The sequence below is a fragment of the Xyrauchen texanus genome, chromosome 27, assembly GCF_025860055.1.
Source record: "Xyrauchen texanus isolate HMW12.3.18 chromosome 27, RBS_HiC_50CHRs, whole genome shotgun sequence".
Lineage (NCBI taxonomy): Eukaryota > Metazoa > Chordata > Actinopteri > Cypriniformes > Catostomidae > Xyrauchen > Xyrauchen texanus.
This window is the reverse complement of record NC_068302.1, coordinates 4,210,146-4,232,130: the sequence shown is the minus strand read 5'-3', so window position 1 is coordinate 4,232,130 and position 21,985 is coordinate 4,210,146. Positions and strand designations below refer to the sequence as shown.

Sequence of the window (21,985 nt, the reverse complement as noted above, 5' to 3'; positions counted from 1 at the left end):
GGCAGCCGTAATCGTAATTAGTTTTTCGATTAATTGTGCAGCCCTAGTATGCATGCTCCCTGAGAATCAAATCCATGACCATGGAGCAGCCATTTCCACACTCTACCAGCTGAGCTACAGGAAATTACCTCCTGGTACTCTCCCAGAGGGGTGAGATACTGCAGTATAAGGCGCTGTTCTATGCCAGGCGTCAGTGGGAACAGGTGGTAGTTGTTTCCTATTACCCAGGGGCTCGTCTCAGACCAACTGCTGTTGGAGAGCTCACTGAAGCTCCGCTCCGGCTCCGACACTGAGAAGTTCAGCTTCTGCTTCACTTTTCCACCATTCTCTCGCTTCCTCCAGTTCCTCATGTCTTCTGCTGGCCCATCTATTTCGTCTGACTCTAATGGCAGCACCGTAGCTGGCTTCATCAGCCCTTTCATACCCGCATTACATCTCCCAACGCTCTTCACAGTAGAAGTGGACAGCAGCGGGAGTTCCATGGTAGAGTCCTGCTGTCTTGGGTTGTTTTGCTCTTTGGGAGCGTGAGGAATGTTGGGGGGGAATTCTCCGTCCACAGCCTCCTCGTCCACGGGCAGCAGCAGTGCCAGACCCTTGTTCAGACGTTTACAGTCCCTCCTGTTCTCAGACTCCTTGTCCTGAAGCTCTCTTAGTCTCTGCAGCATCAGAGGAACCTGAGAAACAAAAATACATTTAGAACCTGACATTCAAATAAAGACAAAACAGAATTCAACGAAACTGCACTCTGAATGAATTGCACTCGGACACATTTCACAAAGCAACGTTGCATGAAATAGAGCTTGCTCAGCAAAACGCATCTGCGTTCACGCATTTACGCAAGTACGTTTGGGCCTTTAATAAGTATTAATCCCCCTACTTTAATACCTGTTTGAACCAATTTTTTCAGTTATTAAAGTCTCCAACTTTGCACAATGTGATGGAGCAATATTAACCCATTCTTCCTTGCAAAACTGCTCAAGTTTTACTAAGTTGTTTAAGGATCAGCATTGGACAGTATTTTAAGGTCTCTCCACAGATGTTCAATAGGGCTGAGGTCAGAACTCTGACTGGGCCACTGAAGGACATCACTTTTCTTCATTTTAAGCCACTCCAGTTTTGCTCCGGCTTTGTGCTTTGGGAAGCTGTCCTGCTGAAATTCCTCGATTTTACACTTTCTGGCATAGAAAAAGTTTCTTTTCCAAAATCGGTGTATTTTGCAGCATTCATTATCCCATACATTTTTACAAGTTAGCCAGTCCCTGCTGCTGAAAATCATGCCCATAACATGATGCTACCACCAGCGTGCTTCACTGTGGTGATGGGGTTATGTGGCTGACGTGCAGTGTTGGCTTTACGCTTTAATCAGATCTTCTGCCACAGCTTTGCAGTATCCTCCAAGTGACATATTGCAAAGTAATTAAGGGCAAGCATGTGCTATTTTTCAGCAAAGGCTTATTTGAAATGGCCTTGTATCCTTCCCCATATTTGTGCTTATCCATAATTATATCCCTCATTTGTTTTGTCTTCATTTTTGTTTGTTCAAAGGAAAATCTAAATATACAGGTTAATCTTACAGAGAGGGAAGGTATTTATGCTAATAAAGTAACAAAGCAGCTGATCCACTTATTTCCAATATTAGTGGAGACTAGAGCAACAAATCTGATGTGTTTACAAGACACTAGCTTGCACCTGAGCAAGGTTGATGTAGTAATTACAAAAAGGTATTTCTTTTTTAGAATAAAAACAATTATATATATATATATTCCGAAATCTGCACATGCGGAGCACTTTTTCAATGCACTGTATACACAAACATACAGTCCCATCCAACAGCTGTTGCTGTTAAACTAGGGGTGTAACAATTCACTTGTTTAACCAATGCATCAACTTAACGCGAGGCATCTCGTTGCCTTAAGCGCTAGATCTGCATTTTCTGAGGCTTGGATCACCAGGACTCTGGTGTCGCCTTCAAAAGTCAACACACTGAAAAAATAAAACCAAAGTTTTTTTTGAGGTAATGTGTAATCTTATTAAAATGGATTTCATAAAATTGGTATCGAAAAAATTATCGCTTACGAACCGGTATCGAAGTCAAGGTATCGGAATCAAAACATTTTGTTTTATTATTAGCAGCAATAAGCAGACTCTGCGGTCCATAAACTGTACAAGAAATAACCTTGATACATAATAACAACACACTATAATAATCTATCTCTGCCTAGACGTAAACCACTTACACGAGTCGCGGGGGGTGACGTGGGTAGAATGCGTGTTCGTCCGTTGCTTGACTCTGACTCGGTTCCACGAATCTTGGGTGATGACGGGTGGCAGTTTCCTCGCTCTGTTGGCAGGCGGTATGACTGCTGATTCTCAGCAGGTTGGTGGAGAAATCAGTGACGTCGACATGGTTGAAGGAAAATAAATCTTAACTTCTGCAGGCAAAAGGGTGAGATGCGGATTCCTCAACCGTCTCCTTCGGATCTGTTAGTGTGCTCTGTGGAACACAAAGTATCTCGGCTCGTCCAGAGAGATGGAGATTGTATGGCTAAAGTTCAGGTATTTATGCATGTTACTTCCTTGGGCAGCGAGGCTACACCTGGGAGCAGCAGGGTTGCAATTAGACACGGCGAATACTGTCGCTCGAAGCAATTCTTCGGAGGAATCTCCAGTGTTTTATACTCTCGATGACATCATGGTTGAGGGACGCATGGTTGTGCATTTCATCCAATAGTAGAGAGTTCAATCCTTCAGAATTTCACACCTAGGTGTAAAGTGAGCAAGGCTTGATGGGATCTGAAGTCTTTTTGGACACCCTTTGTTTGATTTTGGCACCGTTTTCGTGTCTCAGGCTTTATGACTGTGTGTAGGCATGCCTTTGTCTCCTATCTGAGCATGAGGCCCAACACTTTCATAACTTAGGATGAGTTGAAGTGCCACAAGAGATGGTAGTCCAGTGTGTGTGCGCACATTTACTTCAGTAAATTTTTTACTGTCCTCTTGTGGTCTTCCGATGCTATTACTTGGTTTGATTGCTTACATCAGACTGTTTAAAAAGAGGCCAACTGAGTGAATTGGAAAGCACAAAAAAATATATTGATAAAATAACATGCCGATCAATATAGCAATATTTTATGACATCCCTATTTAATAAACAAAGTGGTCAAATAGCAATCAAAAAATATTTTTCAAAATGGATAGCAATTAGATTTTTTTTCCACCCAAAATCGCTCAGCCTTAGCAGCTGGCATCTTCTGCTTTCACTCGAGTTACTGACAAAATGCAGTACTGTTCAGATGTTCAAATAATACACTGTGAACAAAAACCTACAGAGGACAAGGGGAGAAATCGAACTTTGAAGATTTGATTGCTTGGTCCCAACCAGAGAATTACACAGAGAGAGAAGAAAAAAAAAAAGAGAAAAAAAAAAAAAAAACTTTAGGTGATGCCTCAGCTCATCAAACTGCAGTTTAATGAGCTGCACATAAATTATGTTGTACACACTGATTTCAATCAACCAATCAATAAAAGTATGGTAGTGTTTACATTCTTATACATTTATAACATGACCGTCTGGACAGTTGATTGTAGGGCTGAACAACAACGGTGAAACTGATAATGATTATTTTGCTCAATTTTAATTAATTATTAAAATCACAATTATTCTGTCATTTGAGAAAAAAAAACTATACAGGGCTACACAATTTGGACAAATAAAAAATTAAATATACTGTTGCCAATGCTTGGATATTAATTCTAAAAGAATAAAACATAAAATTACATTAAAAAGCATCTTTCATGGGAGTCGCGTGACACCATGGGAGGTTCGGACATGTGAACGGCGAGCTCTGCGCACTTTGCTAGTTTTAAGCGTTTTTATGTCATAAACCGGCGAGATTAGATATACCCTGTTCCATAACTGTTCTAGGAAGACAATGTAAAAGAATTCAAAATACTCAGGCTCTGGAGACATTAAGACACTTGCGTGCTCAAGCTGACGCCCGAGGGCCAGAGCGAAATGGCCGGAGAAGTGAGGGAAATTCGGCGAGAACTGTTGAACATGTTGGCAATGCTGACGAAGGTCGTTGATGACTTGGAGGCTCTTGCTGTAATTTCGTTCGATCACTGCCATCAAGATTACATTCATTGAGGTGGTCACAAGAGTGAGGGATGTCGAGAAACTGATTATCTGGAGTCATCGGAGAGGGAATTATCTGCTAAACCACTAGCGACCACGGTGGATTTGGAGCACATCTGGAAGAAATTGGAGGACTTGGAGAACCACAACTAGCAGAATAACTTCCGAATCGTCTGAATTCCTGAAGCCAAAGAGGGTCAGGATATGGTGAAATTCCAGGGCAGGCTTTTTCCTAATCTGCTTTAATAACAGGCCACAAGCTGGAAATAGAGTGAGCTCACAGGGTTCAGACTCGGCGATCCGCTGAGGGAGAGAGGCACCGATCAATTCTGGCCATATTTTTGAGATCATCTGATAAAGATCTTGTGTTGCCCAAGGTGAGGACTAAACAAAGGATGTTTTGGCAGAACCACAGTATTTTCTTGTTCCCATACTTAACAAGAGAGAAACGTGATAGATTCAAGGAATGCAAGAATGTCTTACATCAATGGAAGGTCGCTTTTGCACTGATGTTACCGGCCAAATTGAGAATAGATGCTAAGGATGACCGCAAAACATTTACATGTCCACAGCAAGCGAAGTCCTTCATGAAGTCAATGGAGTTAGTTATTTTGTGGTACTCACCTTGAAGCCAAATGGACCGACACTCTGAACATTCACTTGACTGTTAGAGGAACTGAGTGCCTTTGTTTATTTTTGTGCTAGTTCCTCCCAGTGGCTGGAGATTATTTTGTGTAGTAACACTCCTCCTGGCCTGTTGAGTGGATAAATCTGTATTTTCTATATTGGCTGGAGTTTGTTTTATGGAGTATTTCTTGCAAGACACTGGAGTGATTTGGTCATTTGTTGAACTCATGTAGCAGTCGAATTGGCCAGATGAACATCACTGAACATACGGAGCAGGGGCTCTCATATGCATACATGGACTGTTTGAGTTTAGAGGGATGGATGCCAGTTGGCACTGTCGTGCACGGGGTTAATACGCACATATTTTTGATTCATGTTTTTGACACACAATACATTTTTCCTCATATGTCAAAATGTAAAATGTTAATACGAGCGGATCGTCTCTCTCCAAGTGGAACGTGAAGGGGTTGGGGTACCCCATAAAAAGGAGGAAGGTTTTTTTTCTTCTCAAGTGTAAAACATGATATAACATTTCTTCAGGAAATTTTTTAAAACATGATCAATCCAATTCTTAAAAAGGACAAAGATCCAAGAGAGTGCAACTGTTACCGTCCAATTTCCCTGATCCAGCTAGACATTGAAATATAAGATCAGATGGGGTTTATTCGAGGCCGTAGCTCTTCTGATAACATTAGGCGTTTCATCAATATCATGTGGTCAGTAGCGAATGATGAGGCCGAAAAGGCGTTTGATATGGTAGAATGGGATTATCTTTAAGATATTGGAAATGTACGGGTTCGGGAACACTTTTATTGGTTGAATTAAGTTACAATTAATTGTATTCCAAAATTCAACAACCTGCTAGTCTCTCCCTATAGATATTCCCCTTTCTTATTTCAAGCAATTTGATAGCATATGGAAGTCCTTCATTTGGAATGGTAAACGTCTCAGATTACATTTCAATAAGTTGCATAGGCTGATTGACAAAAGTGGGCTAGGTCTACCCAAGATTTTGTTTTATTTTTATGCATTCGGTCTCAGACATTTGGCTCACTGGTCGCTTCCACCTGAGAGAGCCCCTCACTGGTTTTGTATTGAACAGGAATTTCTTGCCCCAAACTAACCAGAGAAGTTACACCCCATTATCTCACATTTGCACTCGTTATGGACAAAAGGAGTCCAGAGTTTTTAATTCTGACATTTATTTAAATGCTGCCTCGAGTATATGGCTGAACCCTGGGGGATGGAGCTTTAACTTCTTTCAAGAGATTATGGAAGAAAGATTTAAACTTGCTTTTGGAGTGTTGGATGATATTCTAAAAAACGTCAAGGGTGTGACTTATGCAATTCAAGATTTTACATAGATTATTTTGGACCCCCTCTAGATTGTATAGGCTCTTAAATACACACCCACCTTTGAAATTGGGCATTCCAAATTGGGGAGAATTGTTTTTATAATTACACCTCCCTGCTGGCAATGCCAATCAGAAGATTGTGACACAACCCATGTTTTTTGGTGGTATGTTAAGATCCAAGAATATTGAAGGTTCAGAGTTGTATGTGTGACTACTGGGCACTCTGATTTCATTTTGCCCCAGACTCTGTTTTGGGCGATCATCGGTGAGGGGAATAAACACATATAAAATTGGGTTCTGACCAGTGTAAGGATTGACAGACAAATAATTTTAAGGGGATGGAGCTGGAGCACCCCCATTTCAGGAGTGGTGCACGGAGGCTTTTGAGGAAGTGTTATTTAGAAGACTGGGTAACTTGGATTTGTTAGTTGGGAAATAGGGCAACTATTTGGTGTTTTTGGAGGGCTCTCGGGGAGGGGCAGTGGAGAGAATATTTTATTATTCTTTTTTTTCTTGTTTGATTTGTGTATATACTTATGTGTGACCACAGTAATGTTTGTTGAGGGTCAGGCCAGTTGAGGATTGGGAGGGGTAATAGCGGGGGTTAAATGTTGATTCTATGTATAAATGTTTTGCTTTTCTTTCTAGTATGAATCAATAAAAAAAAAAATGTAAAAAAAGCATCCTTCATGTTGAACAAGTTGTTAAATCTATGAATTAGTAAGCGATTTATTTTGGCGAAAAAACGAAGATTTCACATGGTGAAATACTCATCTCCTCCGCAGTCCACAAAACCAAAGTGCCACAGGTTACTTTAGATTTGTTTAGAAATGTGCAATAGCCAAATATATTTGTAAGTTAGCAAATCTGGTAAATTTTTAAATCTGGAGCGCTTTAAATATAATGATGTCAGCTCATGTTAGCAATGCACAGAAAACGAACTCTGAGAACAGCTGTTGTGTAAAACACAATCAAAGCACAAGATGGAAATCAATTCAAGCACTGAACCGCTCCGAGACTGCTGAAGCACCATATCATTAAATCTTTATGCGTGGTCCAGGTATGTGTAATCCAATCCATAGAGACATACGAGACACATGACACTTGTAAACATCAGAGCATGCTCGAAAGTGAAACTGAGAATTTCTGAAGAGAGAATGACGGGTCAATTAAGTTGGAGACTTTCGAAAGAGCTTGTGATTTAGTCCATCATCCGTAGGCACAACCCATTATGAAAATGAACAAAAATTAGCAACTTTAGCTGACTGAGAATATCTGCTTGCCATCTCACCAATACCACAGACGGTTATGCTTAATTAACCATGTGAGGCTGAAACTGTGATCACGGTTAATATAAAATTATTTGCGAAGCCCTACTTGATTGTGATTGCAGCATTTTACAATCAAATATTTTGCCGTTGTATTTTTTCACTATTTATTTCCTACTAGCTCTGCTAGTTTAATGTCCCTCGTGTCACACTGTGTGCTCCTTCTCACATAATTTAGCACATTACCAAATCATAAATCTAAAGTTTTAACTTCAATATACAACACAATGACTGCATGTAAAAAAATCTAATTGTGGAAATCCACGTCAAATCTGAATTATTTGATTGTGCATCAGTTAGATTCTATATTAACTTGTCAGTCACAGGCCTGTGTGTGCTGGCTATTTTACAAAAGTATCAAGCACGTCTCAACCACTCAGTCTGTCAAACCGGAACTACTCATTTTATAACAAAATCACTGGTGTGCAGGGTTGCGTAACTTAAAAGTAACTTGTTAGAATATTGCGTTAATTAGAAAGTAATTTTTTATGGAAAGTGTTACTTTTGCATTAATTTTTTCTCAGCCAATTTTTCTTCCGCTATGCTATGCATTCCATACAAATAAGCCATGCATTGCATACAAGAGACATTACAGGTCATGCTAGCTCCTGTATATCACATGTCAAAACACAATAGTAAACAAACAGATATTTAAAAGTACAGCAAGTCTTCACATCATTATTATTATAAAGAATCAATAATAGGAATATGCATGATTTTTTTTTTCCATCAACATGGCAGCCAAAATATATAAAGCAGCAAAAACACCATCTTATACAGGTCCTTCTCAAAAAATTAGCATATTTCATCCGACCAATAAAAGAAGTGTTTTTAATACCAAAAAAAGTCAACCTTCAAATAATTATGTTCAGTTATGCACTCAATACTTGGTCGGGAATCCTTTTGCAGAAATGACTGCTTCAATGCGGCGTGGCATGGAGGCAATCAGCCTGTGGCACTGCTGAGATGTTATGGAGGCCCAGGATGCTTCGATAGCGGCCTTAAGCTCATCCAGAGTGTTGGGTCTTATGTCTCTCAACTTTCTCTTCACAATATCCCAAAGATTCTCTATGGGGTTCAGGTCAGGAGAGTTGGCAGGCCAATTGAGCACAGTAATACCATGGTCAGTAAACCATTTACCAGTGGTTTTGGCACTGTGAGCAGGTGCCAGGTCGTGCTGAAAAATGAAATCTTCATCTCCATAAAGCTTTTCAGCAGATGGAAGCATGAAGTGCTCCAAAATCTCCTGATAGCTAGCTGCATTGACCCTGCCCTTGATAAAACACAGTGGACCAACACCAGCAGCTGACATGGCACCCCAGACCATCACTGACTGTGGGTACTTGACACTGGACTTCAGGCATTTTGGCATTTCCTTCTCCCCAGTCTTCCTCCAGACTCTGGCACCTTGATTTCGAATGACATGCAAAATTTGCTTTCATCCGAAAAAGTACTTTGGACCACTGAGCAACAGTCCAGTGCTGCTTCTCTGTAGCCCAGGTCAGGCGCTTCTGCCGCTGTTTCTGGTTCAAAAGTGGCTTGACCTGGGGAATGCGGGGATGTTTCTACTCCAGACTCAGTCCACTGCTTCCGCGAGGTCCCCAAGGTCTGGAATCGGTCCTTCTCCACAATCTTCCTCAGGGTCCGGTCACCTCTTCTCGTTGTGCAGCATTTTTTGCCACACTTTTTCCTTCCCACAGACTTCCCACTGAGGTGCCTTGATACAGCACTCTGGGAACAGCCTATTTGTTCAGAAATTTCTTTCTGTGTCTTACCCTCTTGCTTGAGGGTGTCAATGATGGCCTTCTGGACAGCAGTCAGGTCGGCAGTCTTACCCATGATTGCGGTTTTGAGTAATGAAACAGGCTGGGAGTTTTTAAAAGCCTCAGGAATCTTTTGCAGGTGTTTAGAGTTAATTAGTTGATTCAGATGATTAGGTTAATAGCTCGTTTAGAGACCCTTTTCATGATATGCTAATTTTTTGAGATAGGAATTTTGGGTTTTCATGAGCTGTATGCCAAAATCATCAGTATTAAAACAATAAAAGACCTGAAATATTTCAGTTGGTGTGCAATGAATCTAAAATATATGAAAGTTTAATTTTTATCATTACATTATGGAAAATAATGACCTTTATCACAATATGCTAATTTTTTGAGAAGGACCTGTTTAAAGCAGCAAAGTCACACACTTGAAACTGCATCATATATGTCATCATATGCGGTGCCCATTGACAATGCCAGAGTCAACTTAAGATGTTCTTCAGAAGTCAGGATAAAATTCAGCGGGGAATGACATTCTAACATGTTCAAGGAATAAGTCCGATGAATAAATAAATATTTTTCAATCAAGTCAGTGCACACATGTTTTGAGTTGATCCACGGTGCATACAGACGCCACAACTTCAAAAGATGCACATTGTTACAACTTAAATGGAATCGCATTTAATGCTACCAAAATGTTATAAATATGGTTTGTTTCATGAATCATTTGAAATATGAAACTATTGTTTATTATAAAACAAAAATGTAGAATATTTGTTGAAACTAAGACACATGCTCTGCGTACACAAACCATGTAGTACGTTGCTCGCAGCCACTGATCCAGAGCATTTTCTCATACCATTTTCCAAGTTACAGGGAGCTGTAAAACTGAGCAGTTTGGCTGCATAAGTGAGTGAATGGAGCAAGTATTTCACCCAGTGTATCATGTCATGGCCAGTGGAAGACTAGTCTTATAATACCTCTGCCTAAATGCGTTTGCTGATTTTTTTAATGCATTGTGTATTAACCAGGGTACCCCCAGGATCCTCCAAATGAAATTCAAGGCTTTTTAAGACCTTTTTAATACCATTTCAAATGAAATTTAATGCCAACTTCGTACCCATTCCGACAGAAGTATGAGGGGAAAATGTCAAATCTGTATAAATTTTGAACCCTAGAAAATAATTATGTACAAGTAGGCTACTTGAATTAAATAAAATATTTTATTTAAATTATCAGTTGTATTTAATACATACGCAACAGCGTAACACAGATTTGATTTGTAATAAACAAATAGATTTGAACTTGGTGTTGAACACTACAGCCTTCGTAGCTCTGCTGCCTTGGTTGCAATTTTTTCACCCAGGCTCTCAAGTTCTGTCAACTTCTCCTTGTGACTTCTTCTCAAAGCGTTTGTTCAAGACATTTGCTTCAAGTAAAAAATAAAAAAAGTAATCGAAACAATTTGATATCATATTAATTAAGTTGGGGCCTACAGTATAACAAGAAAAAAATCTCTCAACTAAGGCTGTAAAGTAAATCATAAAGGAACCCCAGATGGTACATCATTCTAATATTAAAGGTTAAAAATTATTTATTTGTAAGCTACTTCCATTTAAATCACACATAAGGGAGTTTTTATAATAATGTTATAGGCTAATACATTTTTAATGATATAATTATGTTTCTACTTTTTAAATAATGTCTGTCATAAATAAATAAAAATTTATTTTGAAGCAATATTCTCATCAGCTTTTACATAGCCTACTTAAATCTGCATAATTGTGATTTTTACACCAGGGCGTTATTTACTTTTATAAGGACAATTTTTAAACCTAACTATATACATGCACTCTCTTTCCGGTCAAATTCTTACATTTGATCAAATTCAGTTTTAATAATAAGGGATGTTATCAATCAATTGTAATAAATTTATGAGATTGATGTTTAAACAAATAATATAAAAAAATAAATAAAAACAAATCAATGATGCCTTTAAACAATAAACCAATAGGTGGTGGCAAGTGACCGTCTTAATAAATGAATCATTGTGTCATTCATTAAACCGATTCGTTCAAAATGCTGAATCATTCAATAACAAAAGACAGCGCTTAGTGTTGCTTTTCTTTTGTAACTATTTTCGTCAGTAAAATAGAACAAAACGATAATGCGTCTAAATTGTAAGTGACTACATATTAACTAGGCTACTTGTTTATTAAACTATACATTCAATGTAACATTTGCAATCGTGATATTATAGAACAGCTCACTTGGTCGTGTTATGTTACTTAACTAGATCATATATTATTGTCATTTCCTGGCACAGACTTGACCCAAACGGATTCCTTGGCCACAGCGGATTAAACCAACACTTTCCCATTTTAACAGACAAACTAGGCTAGCTACTATCTTGGTCTGTACGGTCTGTACCTCACTTGCCTAGTAACCATAGTAACGGGTGCGCATGCTTTCGCGCTTTCTGCTATGACGTGGAGCGCGAGGTGCACTCAACGTTACGCTGCATGATTTTTTAATTAGCCTACATTAACAGTTAATTTTGTTACGGTATGAACAATCCTAGGAAAGGCAAAAAAAAATATAAGACCTCTGTAACGAAATCTAAGACTTTGTATACCAAATTCAAGGCTATTAAGGCCTTAATTTGAGATTATCAAATTTAAGACTTTTTCAAGGTTTTTAAGACCCACAGGTACCCTGATTAACACATGAATCAACCATGTTTCACTCAACCTAATGTTGACCTCATATTACTCTAAAACACGAAATGCACGTTAGCGAATTGATTGACAGGCGATGCCTGTATCTAAAAGGTGCTTGGCTCTTTTACCTGCATGGCGGGACTTCCTTTCTAAATTGACTGTTGGGCGCTTCTAGGTTGGGCATTACAATTTTTCCCATACATTTAAATAGAAGTGACTCATCTATGCTATATAGTCTCTAGCCTCACACTCTTTAGAACTACAATGCCAATCATGAACTACGACTCCTCCCTGAAGTTTGCACAATTTTACTCCTGATCTCTTGCAATAAAGGGACAGTAGAGGTGTACAAAAGCAACATGTTCCTTTTTTTAAAAAGTAACTGATATTATGGTCTAAAATAAAAAATATTGTATTACTTTACTAGTTACTCTAAAAGTAATCTGATTACATAATGCATGTTACTTTTATCATGTTACCCCCAACATTGCTGGTGTGGCCACATTAATCCTTGAACAACATTTGATTATTTGACGGACAAATAGACATTTTCTTTCTATGAAGTTCTCAAACACATTGTTGCAGCCCTAAACTGCCCTAAAATAATCCCTTTAAACTAGAGATGCACCGATCGACCGGCCAGGGACCGGAATTTGCCGATTTTCCGCATGCTCGGTATTCTTCATAACGTCACAGCCGCACGTAAACATGTCATTGGCGTGGAAGATCATCACTGTGAAGAATACATCAAGTTCGAAATGTGTAATAATTGTAAGGCCAAAGTAAACAGTGGGGGAACCACCACAATAACTTTCGGAACAACAAACCTAATTCGACATTTAAAACACCATCACCCTGGATGACCAGCCGTTCTCCATAGTTGAGGACAGAGGGTTCAGAAATCTGATACATTTCCTCGATACAGAGTAGGTGATACTTTTCCGACGTCGCGTTGCCCGAGTTGTTTAATCTCGTGTCATGTCACACACGCAGCCTGTTACCTGTCAACATTTGGGTACACAAATCTGGGAGAAGTGGGGTGCTGGATGGCAGAGGCAGGCTAAATACTATAGAAATAGTAAAAGGCGTGGGCATTGTCGATATGGCTTCGGGATATTAAATTAAATTCTTCCGTCCAGCTGTTGTTAAATTTACATGTATATTTTGTTTTTTTCACCGGCCCACCAGCTGAGTCTTCTTCTCCCATCTACCAGTGATGCTTGATTTAACATCCCGCGTCTACTGCCTGCGCAGATATCAACAGCGCAAATGGGTTGTAAGTTGCCAGATTGTGGTCATAAATTATTTGTAATTTGTATGATGTGTCGATTGTGTGAGTAGGATGCGTTTCATTCAAGATCTGGCAACTGGACCACCTTGGAATAATATATATTGATGCGATTATTCATATAACGTGGTTTGGGCCATACAAATTACGGGAGTTTTTTTGGGAGAAATAACAAAACGGGAGACTCCTGGGAAAAAAGGGAGTCTTGACAGGTACAAGCCGATCCCGACGCAGCAATAAGCTTTACAACTGATATTTGGACATCTAACGTAAGTTGAGCGTATTGGACACTTCAGTTTTTCAGATCTTTGGAATTGTTTTGTTAGACGAGTAATAAAGAGAAAAAGGTCCATTTATAAAAATTTTGGAAAATGACATCTGTTATATATAGCAACTCATTTGCAGTTAATTGTTATTTCTATCTCTTTCCAGTCACAGAGCACTTTATTTTGAGACTTGTTTAAGTGAGAGAAGATCCTGTAACTTAGTGCAGTTTGGAGGAAATTGTAATGTTTAATCATTTATTTTATTATGAAAATAAAAATGTTGCATTGAAGAAAGGTAGATTTTGTTTGTATATGCGGACAATAATAGTTCTTAGAAAAAAAAAATTAATAAATCAAATCGGCAGGTCACACTTGCAAAAAAAAAAAAAAAATACAAAATCGGAATCGGCCAAGAAAATTGCAAGCGGTGCATCTCTACTTTAAACCAAATTTTTTAATAATTAATTACTTGATTATCTTGGTTTTATGATTTGTTATACATGGATATTTCATGGCCACTCACTAGTACATAGTTCTCCTCGCGATAGTTGGCAGCAATGTCCTGGTTCTCCATGGCTCCTGCAAGCAGGCCTGTGGCGTAGATCCGGAGCGGCTGCTCAGACTCCTGCACCCATTTAAACAATCGCTCCACAATCCCATCCTATTACAGTCACAAACAAACATTTACATGTGCGTGTGTAGTAGAAGCTATATAACACTTCAACTGATCTAGATAGGACTATTTAATCGGATATCGGCGATATCTGACAAATATCCTGATGTCGATTGCAGCACTCATTGACAAATTATGTTCAATATCGAGAAATTGCAAAACCATGGAACTGGGAAGTCGGCAAATATATTAAATGGTAGCAATGTGCAGTGGCAGATCATTTCACCACTGTGGCGGGTGACCTGTAAGAAGTTTCGAAGTAAAACATGACAAGAAATGCTGTTAAAGCTCTTGAAGAAACACACTTTATTATATTTATAACAGAAAAGCTGTCGATGTGCATCCCTAATTCGCTGTTTGTTCAGAGTGCAGTGCAACCATGCAGTGTTACTTAAAAATGTATATGCACTACAAATGACTAATTATCTAAAATCGTAATTGGATTACCAAGTAAAAAGAAAAGGTAAATCACATAACTAAAATTACAGTACTAAAATTTTAAGTTACTTTCTAAAACACTTTTCCGCTCAACAAATACCTTGTTTATTGTTACACACAAGTCACACTTACAGCACATTTCTCCTTCAAAATTACTCGTTACGGGGCCATAATTCATGTATTTTACATAAAAATATATCAGAAATAAGCAAATGTAATGTACTTAAAAGCAATTAAACTAAAGTCAGAAACTGTAATCTAACTACAAGAACTTAATGTAATTACAGTAGAGTAACTAATTACTTTGTAATTTGATTACACCAAACACTGGTCTTGTGGAACACACACAGTAAAGAGTCGTCAGTTTGAACTTTATATTAATTCATTATATATATATATATATATATATATAATGAGAGATATATATAAAAAACACACACCTGCCTTATATTGTGTATGTCGCCCTCTGCTGCCAAAACTGCGTCAACGCGCATCTCAGAATAGCATTCGGAGATGATATTCTTCTCACCACAATTGTACTGAGAGGTCATCAGAGTTACCGAAGACTTTGTCAGTTCAAACCAGTCTGGCCCTTCTCTGTTGACCTTTCTCATAAACAAGGCGTTTCAGTCTGCAGATCTGGCCCTCACTGGACGTTTTTTGCATCATTCTGAGTAAATTCTAGAGACTGTTGTGTGTGAAAATCCCAGGAGATCAGCAGTTACAGATAGTTAAACCAGCACATCTGGCACCAACAATCATCCATGAGATTAACTAACCAGCCAATAGTGTGGCAGCAGTGCAGTGCATAAAATCATGCAGATACAGGTCAGATGCATCAATTAACGTTAACATCAAAAATCAGAATGGGGGAAAAAGTTGTTTATCTCAGTGATTTGGAGTGTGGCATGACTGTGGGTGCCAGACCAGCTGATTTGAGAATTTCTGTAATTGCTGATCTCCTGGGATTTTCACACACAACAGTCTCTAGAATTTACTCTGAATGGTGCCAAAAATGAAGACATCCATTGAGCGGCAGTTCTGTGGATGGAAATTCCTCGTTGATGAGAGAGGTCAACAGAAAATGGCCAGACTGGTTCGAACTGACAAAGTCTACGGTAACTCAGATAACTGCTCTGTACAATTGTGGTGAAAAGAATATAAATCTCATTTATCTGTATATAGACTATATATGCAAAAAGCTAAAATATTACAAAGAGGGGATGTAATCGAATATCGCAATATTTATTCAAACAAAAATATTGTGAACATATTTCTTGCTTCTCGCCCAGCCCTACTGCATACATAAATACAAAAGTTTGAAAGTACCTTCTCCTGAAAGACCACAGCTGTCTCAAGGCCCGGCATGATGTTGAGCAGCAGTCTGCACGCTGCAGTGTTCAGAGCGACCTCCCTGCTGCTCATCACGTAAGAGTTTACAAGCTATAAAATCCAACAAAAAACAAGCAAAAAACACTACAGATCAGAAATAAAATGGCCAGTGTTGCACTTCTTATTACATCATAGTACATATGTAACGTTACTCTGCAATGATCAATGATCTAAGAGATAGATCAACCCAAACAATAATATTTTCATAATTTACTCAATTACAGTATGTTGATCAAAATTACTTCTGTAACACAAAGGGAGATGTTAAGCATAATGTTAGATTCATTCACCTTTACATTCATTGCATCTTTTTCATGCAATTAAAGTGAATAGTGACTGTGGCTGTCTGTCCCTAAAATTCTGCCAAACATTTCTTTTGTGTTCCACAGAAAAAAAAAAAGTCATGCGAATTTGGTTTGCATTAACAACATGAGGGTGTGCAAATTAAATTTTTGATTGTTAAGTATGAAGAAATGGTAATAAACAAATACTTATGCATTACGGAAGTAATAGTTACGGACCCTTCATAAATCATTTGAGTAACAATGGGAGAATCAAACACCCATCACTTATTATTTTTACCATGAAGATTCAGATAAATCGCTGACTATTGCTTTGATCTGTGATGTGTTCCAAAATGTATTCATTTCCATCATTTGGAAATGAATAATTTCACAAACTTACAAATTTGACTTTGTAATGTGAAAACATTGTATCATCTCATATTGCGTTGCTCAGTGTTTGCCATACATAGCCGCTAGAGAGCATCACTTGCACACCCAGTGTTGAATGAGGTGTTCATTGCAGACTATGTTTTAAAAAGCAGGTTTTTGAGGTTTGGCAATCTTGCAAGGCCATTTCGCACTTTCGATCTTATTTCAATTCATCATGCAGCCTTGATTTATACCATAATGTCTCAGAAGTCAAAATGTGGCAGATAATGTGGCAGATTTCAAAGTGTTTTGAATGGTTTTCCATCATCATATACAGTACATGCCGCTTTCACAGTGGTCACATTCACAACGCTGCTTATTTTTCCCATTTATGTGAAAAAAAAAAACAAAGAATAAAAATTTTATATTACATGTTCTTAAGAGTGCCAACTCTTCTGAATTATGTAGCTATTTTTATTTCTGGATTGTGCATTACAAAGTTTTTACAAAGTCTGCGGTCTCCAAAAAACATATAATTCAATATACCGACAATAAGTACTTTATGTGTGTAGATAAATTTCACGTTTCACTGCAAATGTCATATTCGGAATGCTGGCAATTGACCATGCCTATAACGAATTTACACAATCGCAGTGACCTAATATTTTGACAAATCAGATTTTCAGAAAAAAATAATAATTTGAAAACAATGTTTGTTTGTTTTGTTTTTTTATTCCATTTGGTGCAGCAGAAATTACACAATAGATCTTTAAAACCTCCGCTAAGAATATTTTATACCTATTTTACACTACGAGTTTTACTGTCTTCAAATCTTGAAAAGTGAATTTAAGAAATGTTTATACTTTAAGGACCTATGGGTACTCTGCAATTAGCTCACAAGCATGAGTACACTGAAAATCTGTCTTACCGCATTCATAAAATCATCATTCTTGAAAAGGATTTTCAAAAGGTGTCCCAGCATGCACTCTGGGTCTGCCCGTCCTTCAGAATAATACAAGCATGAGTCAATAAGATAATTTCAATATGCAACAGATAACACAGCTGTGAAAAACTGTGAAAGGCTCATGGGTTAGCTGCCATTTTCACCTGGATGACGGTCATCAAACGGGTCAGGATCGGCCTTGTGATACTCCTCTGTCTCCCTTTCAACAAGCTCTGAAATTCTTCAGGAAATGAAAGAATAAAGCAATTAGCCACAAGAGGTCGTGTCTACAGTGATTTTACTACAGTTAAGGGGTATTTCTAGACAGAAAAAAAATTTACCAAGTAATACCTGGCAGTTATAACAGAATGCACAGGGTGGTGCTGTTGAGAGTGGACACAAGTTGGTCACATTTGTTGAGCAAACATTTCTGTCAGTACATTCAGATGGAAACCAGAAATGTGGGTTATTGTGAGAACGTGGCTTACTGTGAGAAAGCTGTTCCTGTTTAACTGTACTGGATAAGAGGTGTACACTTTACTCTCGTATACAGTGCATCCAGAAAGTACTCACAGCGCTACACTTTTTCCATATTTTGATATGTCACAGCCTTATTCCAAAATGGATTGTTCATTCATAAATTCATTATTTTCCTCAATTCTACAAACAATACCCCATAATGACAACATGAAAGAAGTTTGTTTGAAATCTTTGCAAATTTATAAAAAGAAATAAAAATAACACACATGTAGGTCTACATAAGTATTCTCAGCCTTTGCTCAATACTTTGTTGAAGCACCTTTGGCACCAATTACAGCCTCAAGTCTTTTTACAAGCTTGGCACACCTATTTTTGGGCAGTTTCTCCCATTCTTCTTTGCAGGACATCTCAAGCTCCATCAAGTTGAATGGAGAGCATCGGTGCACAGCCATTTTCAGATCTCTCCAGAAATGTTCAATCGGGTTCCAGTCTGGGCTCTGGCTGGGCCACTCAAGGACATTCAGAGTTGTCCCATAGCAACTCCTTTGTTATCTTGGCTGTGTGCTTAGCGTTGTTGTCCTGTTGGAAGATGAACATTTGCCCCAGTCTGAGGTCCAGAGGGCTCTGGAGCAGGTTTTCATCAAGGATGTCTCTGTACATTGCTGCATTCATCTTTCCCTCGATTCGGACTAGTCTCCCAGTTCCTGCCACTGAAAAACATCCTCGCAGCATGATGCTGCCACCACCATGCTTCACTCTAGGGATGGTATTGGCCAGGTGATGAGCGGTGCCTGGTTTCCTCCAGACATGATGCTTGCCATTTAGCCCAGAGTTCAATATTTGTTTCATCAGACCAGAGAATTTTGTTTCTCATGGTCCGAGAGTCCTTCAGGTGCCTTTTGGCAAACTCCAGGTGGGCTGTCATGTGCCTTTTACAGAGGTGGTGCTTCCATCTGGCCACTCTACCATACAGGCCTGATTGGTGGAGTGCTGCAGAGATGGTTGCTCTTCTGGAAGGTTCTCCTCGCTCCACATAGTAATGCTGGAGCTCTGTCAGAGTGACCATCGGGTTCTTGGTCACCTCCCTGACTAAGGCCCTTCTCCCCTGATCGCTCAGTTTGGCTGGGCGGCCAGCTCTAGGAAGAGTCCTGGTGGTTCCAAACTTCTTCCATTTACTGATGGAGGCCACTGTGCTCATTGGGACCTTCTATGCTGCATTAATTGTTCTGTACCCTTCCCCAGATCTGTGCCTCGATACAATCCTGTCCCGGAGGTCTACCGACAATTCCTTGGACTTCATGGCTTGGTTTGTGCTCTGACATGCACGGTTAACTGTGGGACCTTATATAGACAGGTGTGTGCCTTTCCAAATCATGTCCAATCAACTGAATTAACCACAGGTGGACCCCACTCAAGTTATAGAAACATCTCAAGGATGATCAGTGGAAACAGGATGCACCTGAGCTCAATTTTGAGTGTCATGGCAAAGGCTGTGAATACTTATGTAGATGTGATTAGTTTTTTTTAGTTTTTGTTAAAAAATTTGCAAAGATTTCAAATAATTATTTGTAGAATTTTGAGGTAAATAATTAAATACATTTTGGAATAAGGCTGTAACCTATAAAAATGTGAAAGCAGCATCCCCATAGCAACGTAATCCCTGCGACGCTTCTTTAAACAACAAGCATGGCATATGATAAAGACTATACTAGGGGAGGTAATGGACATTCCGTCATTTAAACTGTTGTGTATAAATGAGTTTGGATATGCTTGTTTTTCCTCAACAAAAACATAACAGATTATAAACATGATAACTATTATATGCCGAGTGTTTATACTTGTCCTGTACATTAGCTGCATCAGTCTACTTCATTAGCGGTTTCTTTTCTTCGCTTTGCGTGAGCTTAAATACCTTCATTCCATTCTATTTTTTTTATCCATTGCTTGTTTAAATTCTCTCTCTCCCCCTCTCTCTGCACAGCAGGCATAGGGCACGGATTGATTGCTATAACTGCAAAACCCTTCTAGTGCAGGTGTGTGCAGAGTTTGCAGTGGTTCATGCCAGTACGAATGTGTCAATCATACGATAAAATCAGACAAAAGTGTAAAATAAGACTAGTGCAAAAACAATAATAATTTAGTAGTGATCTTTAATGGTCATGCAGTGAGAATCATGCATAATTTGGTAGATGAGGAGAGCTGCTCAGCCCACAGCAAGGCACTCCAACCGTTTCCCGGTCAATGCATCACAAGAGTGTGTTGACTGTGGAACTGAGTGTTCCCCTGACCACTTCAGCGTACGAGTGGGGGCTACAACCTACATACAACCCATTTACGCTGGAGCATGACACCTTATAAGAGCTGCCATGACGCAAGTATAGCTGCAGGAACTGTGAAGTAATTTTCACATCTTTGCATGGTACAGATTCGAGCAACTGTTGAAGTTATGTGCATTAAGAGTTCTGGTAGAAACCCAACAAGGTATTGGCCAGAGTACTTAAGGACAAGTAGATAATTTTTATTAAAAAAAAATTGTTTTAACAGTTGTCATGTTGAAGCTTATTTCCGTTAGGCTGGATCTTATTTCCATTATTTTGATGCTTAATTTCGTTATGTTGTGGTTTTTGTTATGCTGTGGCTTATTTCCATTGTGTTTTCAGCTTTCATATTTTGTGCACCCCTCGGCCACCGTACTGACTCGCACAGTGGACCACACTAAGAGCAGCTCCTGAAGAGCACTATTTGCAGAGATTTGCACCAAACTCCTGCAAAAATAAGCGAAGATTTTGCTTGTGAACGCAAACAGCTTCTGTTTCACATTTATTTTATGAAAGTTTAATGCAAATATTTTTTATAATTGCAGGTTCATACATGCAGTGACGAGGGGATGCCCACTTTATTTCTGTGGAGATGATAGAATGAAAAAAACAAATGTATTACATTTCGTGCATAATATGCACTCATAGGTTTCATCGGAGAGCCTTAAAGTAGGCTAAAAGTGAAGAATTTAGGAGAGAAAACTTTTACTATTGCATCATATAATATTCAGGTTGATGGGTTCCATAAACAACAGTGTAAATGCAAAATGGACAAAGATTAAGGTTGACAATTTTGAGATATATATATACACACCCATTTTGAAATATTTTTCATATAACTTTTTATTGTAATTTTAAAGTTTTCAAAGTCTAAAAGGAAATCATATATCCCAATTTTATTATATAATTCCAAGTGAATCATAATAAAATATATTAATAAAAGGACTTGAGTAAATTAAAATACATTTAAGTAAATTAAGCACACATCTTAAGAATAAAACTGTAAACAATTAATCATAATCATGAAAGACCTAAAACGAATCGGTTACCTAATGTAACCTCGGTTCTCTCTAGATGAGGGAACGAGTATTGCGTAAGCTAGCTTACGCTACGGGAAAGATTAATCTTTTCTGAGATATTGAAGCCAAAAAATTATCCTTAATTTTGTATCCATTGTCAACGCAGTGCAGCAGCTGCATACCTAGAGCGGGCTAGCTAGCGAGCTCATTGGTTGCTCTGCGGCAACTGCTGCAGCCTATAGACGAACTTGAGTGAACTCGCGTCCAATGACAGCGCCGCGCCGTCACTGTATCAAAGCCCGCCAGAATGGGCGTGGCTAGAGTGCATATAAGCGCAAAGTTCGTGAGGCTGGAACCCTGGTTTTCATTGAATGAAGCGAAAATCGCTCGTGGCGCGAAGCACGGCCGGCTACGCAATACTCGTTCCCTCATCTAGAGAGAACCGAGGTTACGTTAGGTAACCGATTCGTTCTCTTACGAGAGGTTCTCTCAGTATTGCGTAAGCTAGCTTACGCTCACGGGAACCCATTGTCAACGCCGTGCGCGCCAAGCATCCACTGCATGAGCCCCGGGGGTGGAGGGACCCG

The 21,985-nt window shown here is 38.9% G+C and overlaps 1 protein-coding gene across 2 annotated transcripts in view; it reads right to left on the bottom strand.

The window, feature by feature from the left end:
* Positions 1 to 21,985, bottom strand: part of LOC127620829 (DDB1- and CUL4-associated factor 1-like) — a 158,479-nt gene that overhangs the window by 124,446 nt on the left and 12,048 nt on the right. For both annotated transcript variants that reach the window (XM_052094086.1, XM_052094085.1), the window contains exons 3-7: positions 17,746 to 17,822; positions 17,567 to 17,640; positions 15,923 to 16,036; positions 14,006 to 14,143; positions 129 to 674 (exon numbers count right to left, since the gene is read on the bottom strand). In XM_052094086.1, coding sequence (XP_051950046.1) covers positions 129 to 674; positions 14,006 to 14,143; positions 15,923 to 16,036; positions 17,567 to 17,640; positions 17,746 to 17,822 — 949 coding nt within the window. The remainder of the gene's footprint in view (positions 1 to 128; positions 675 to 14,005; positions 14,144 to 15,922; positions 16,037 to 17,566; positions 17,641 to 17,745; positions 17,823 to 21,985) is intronic.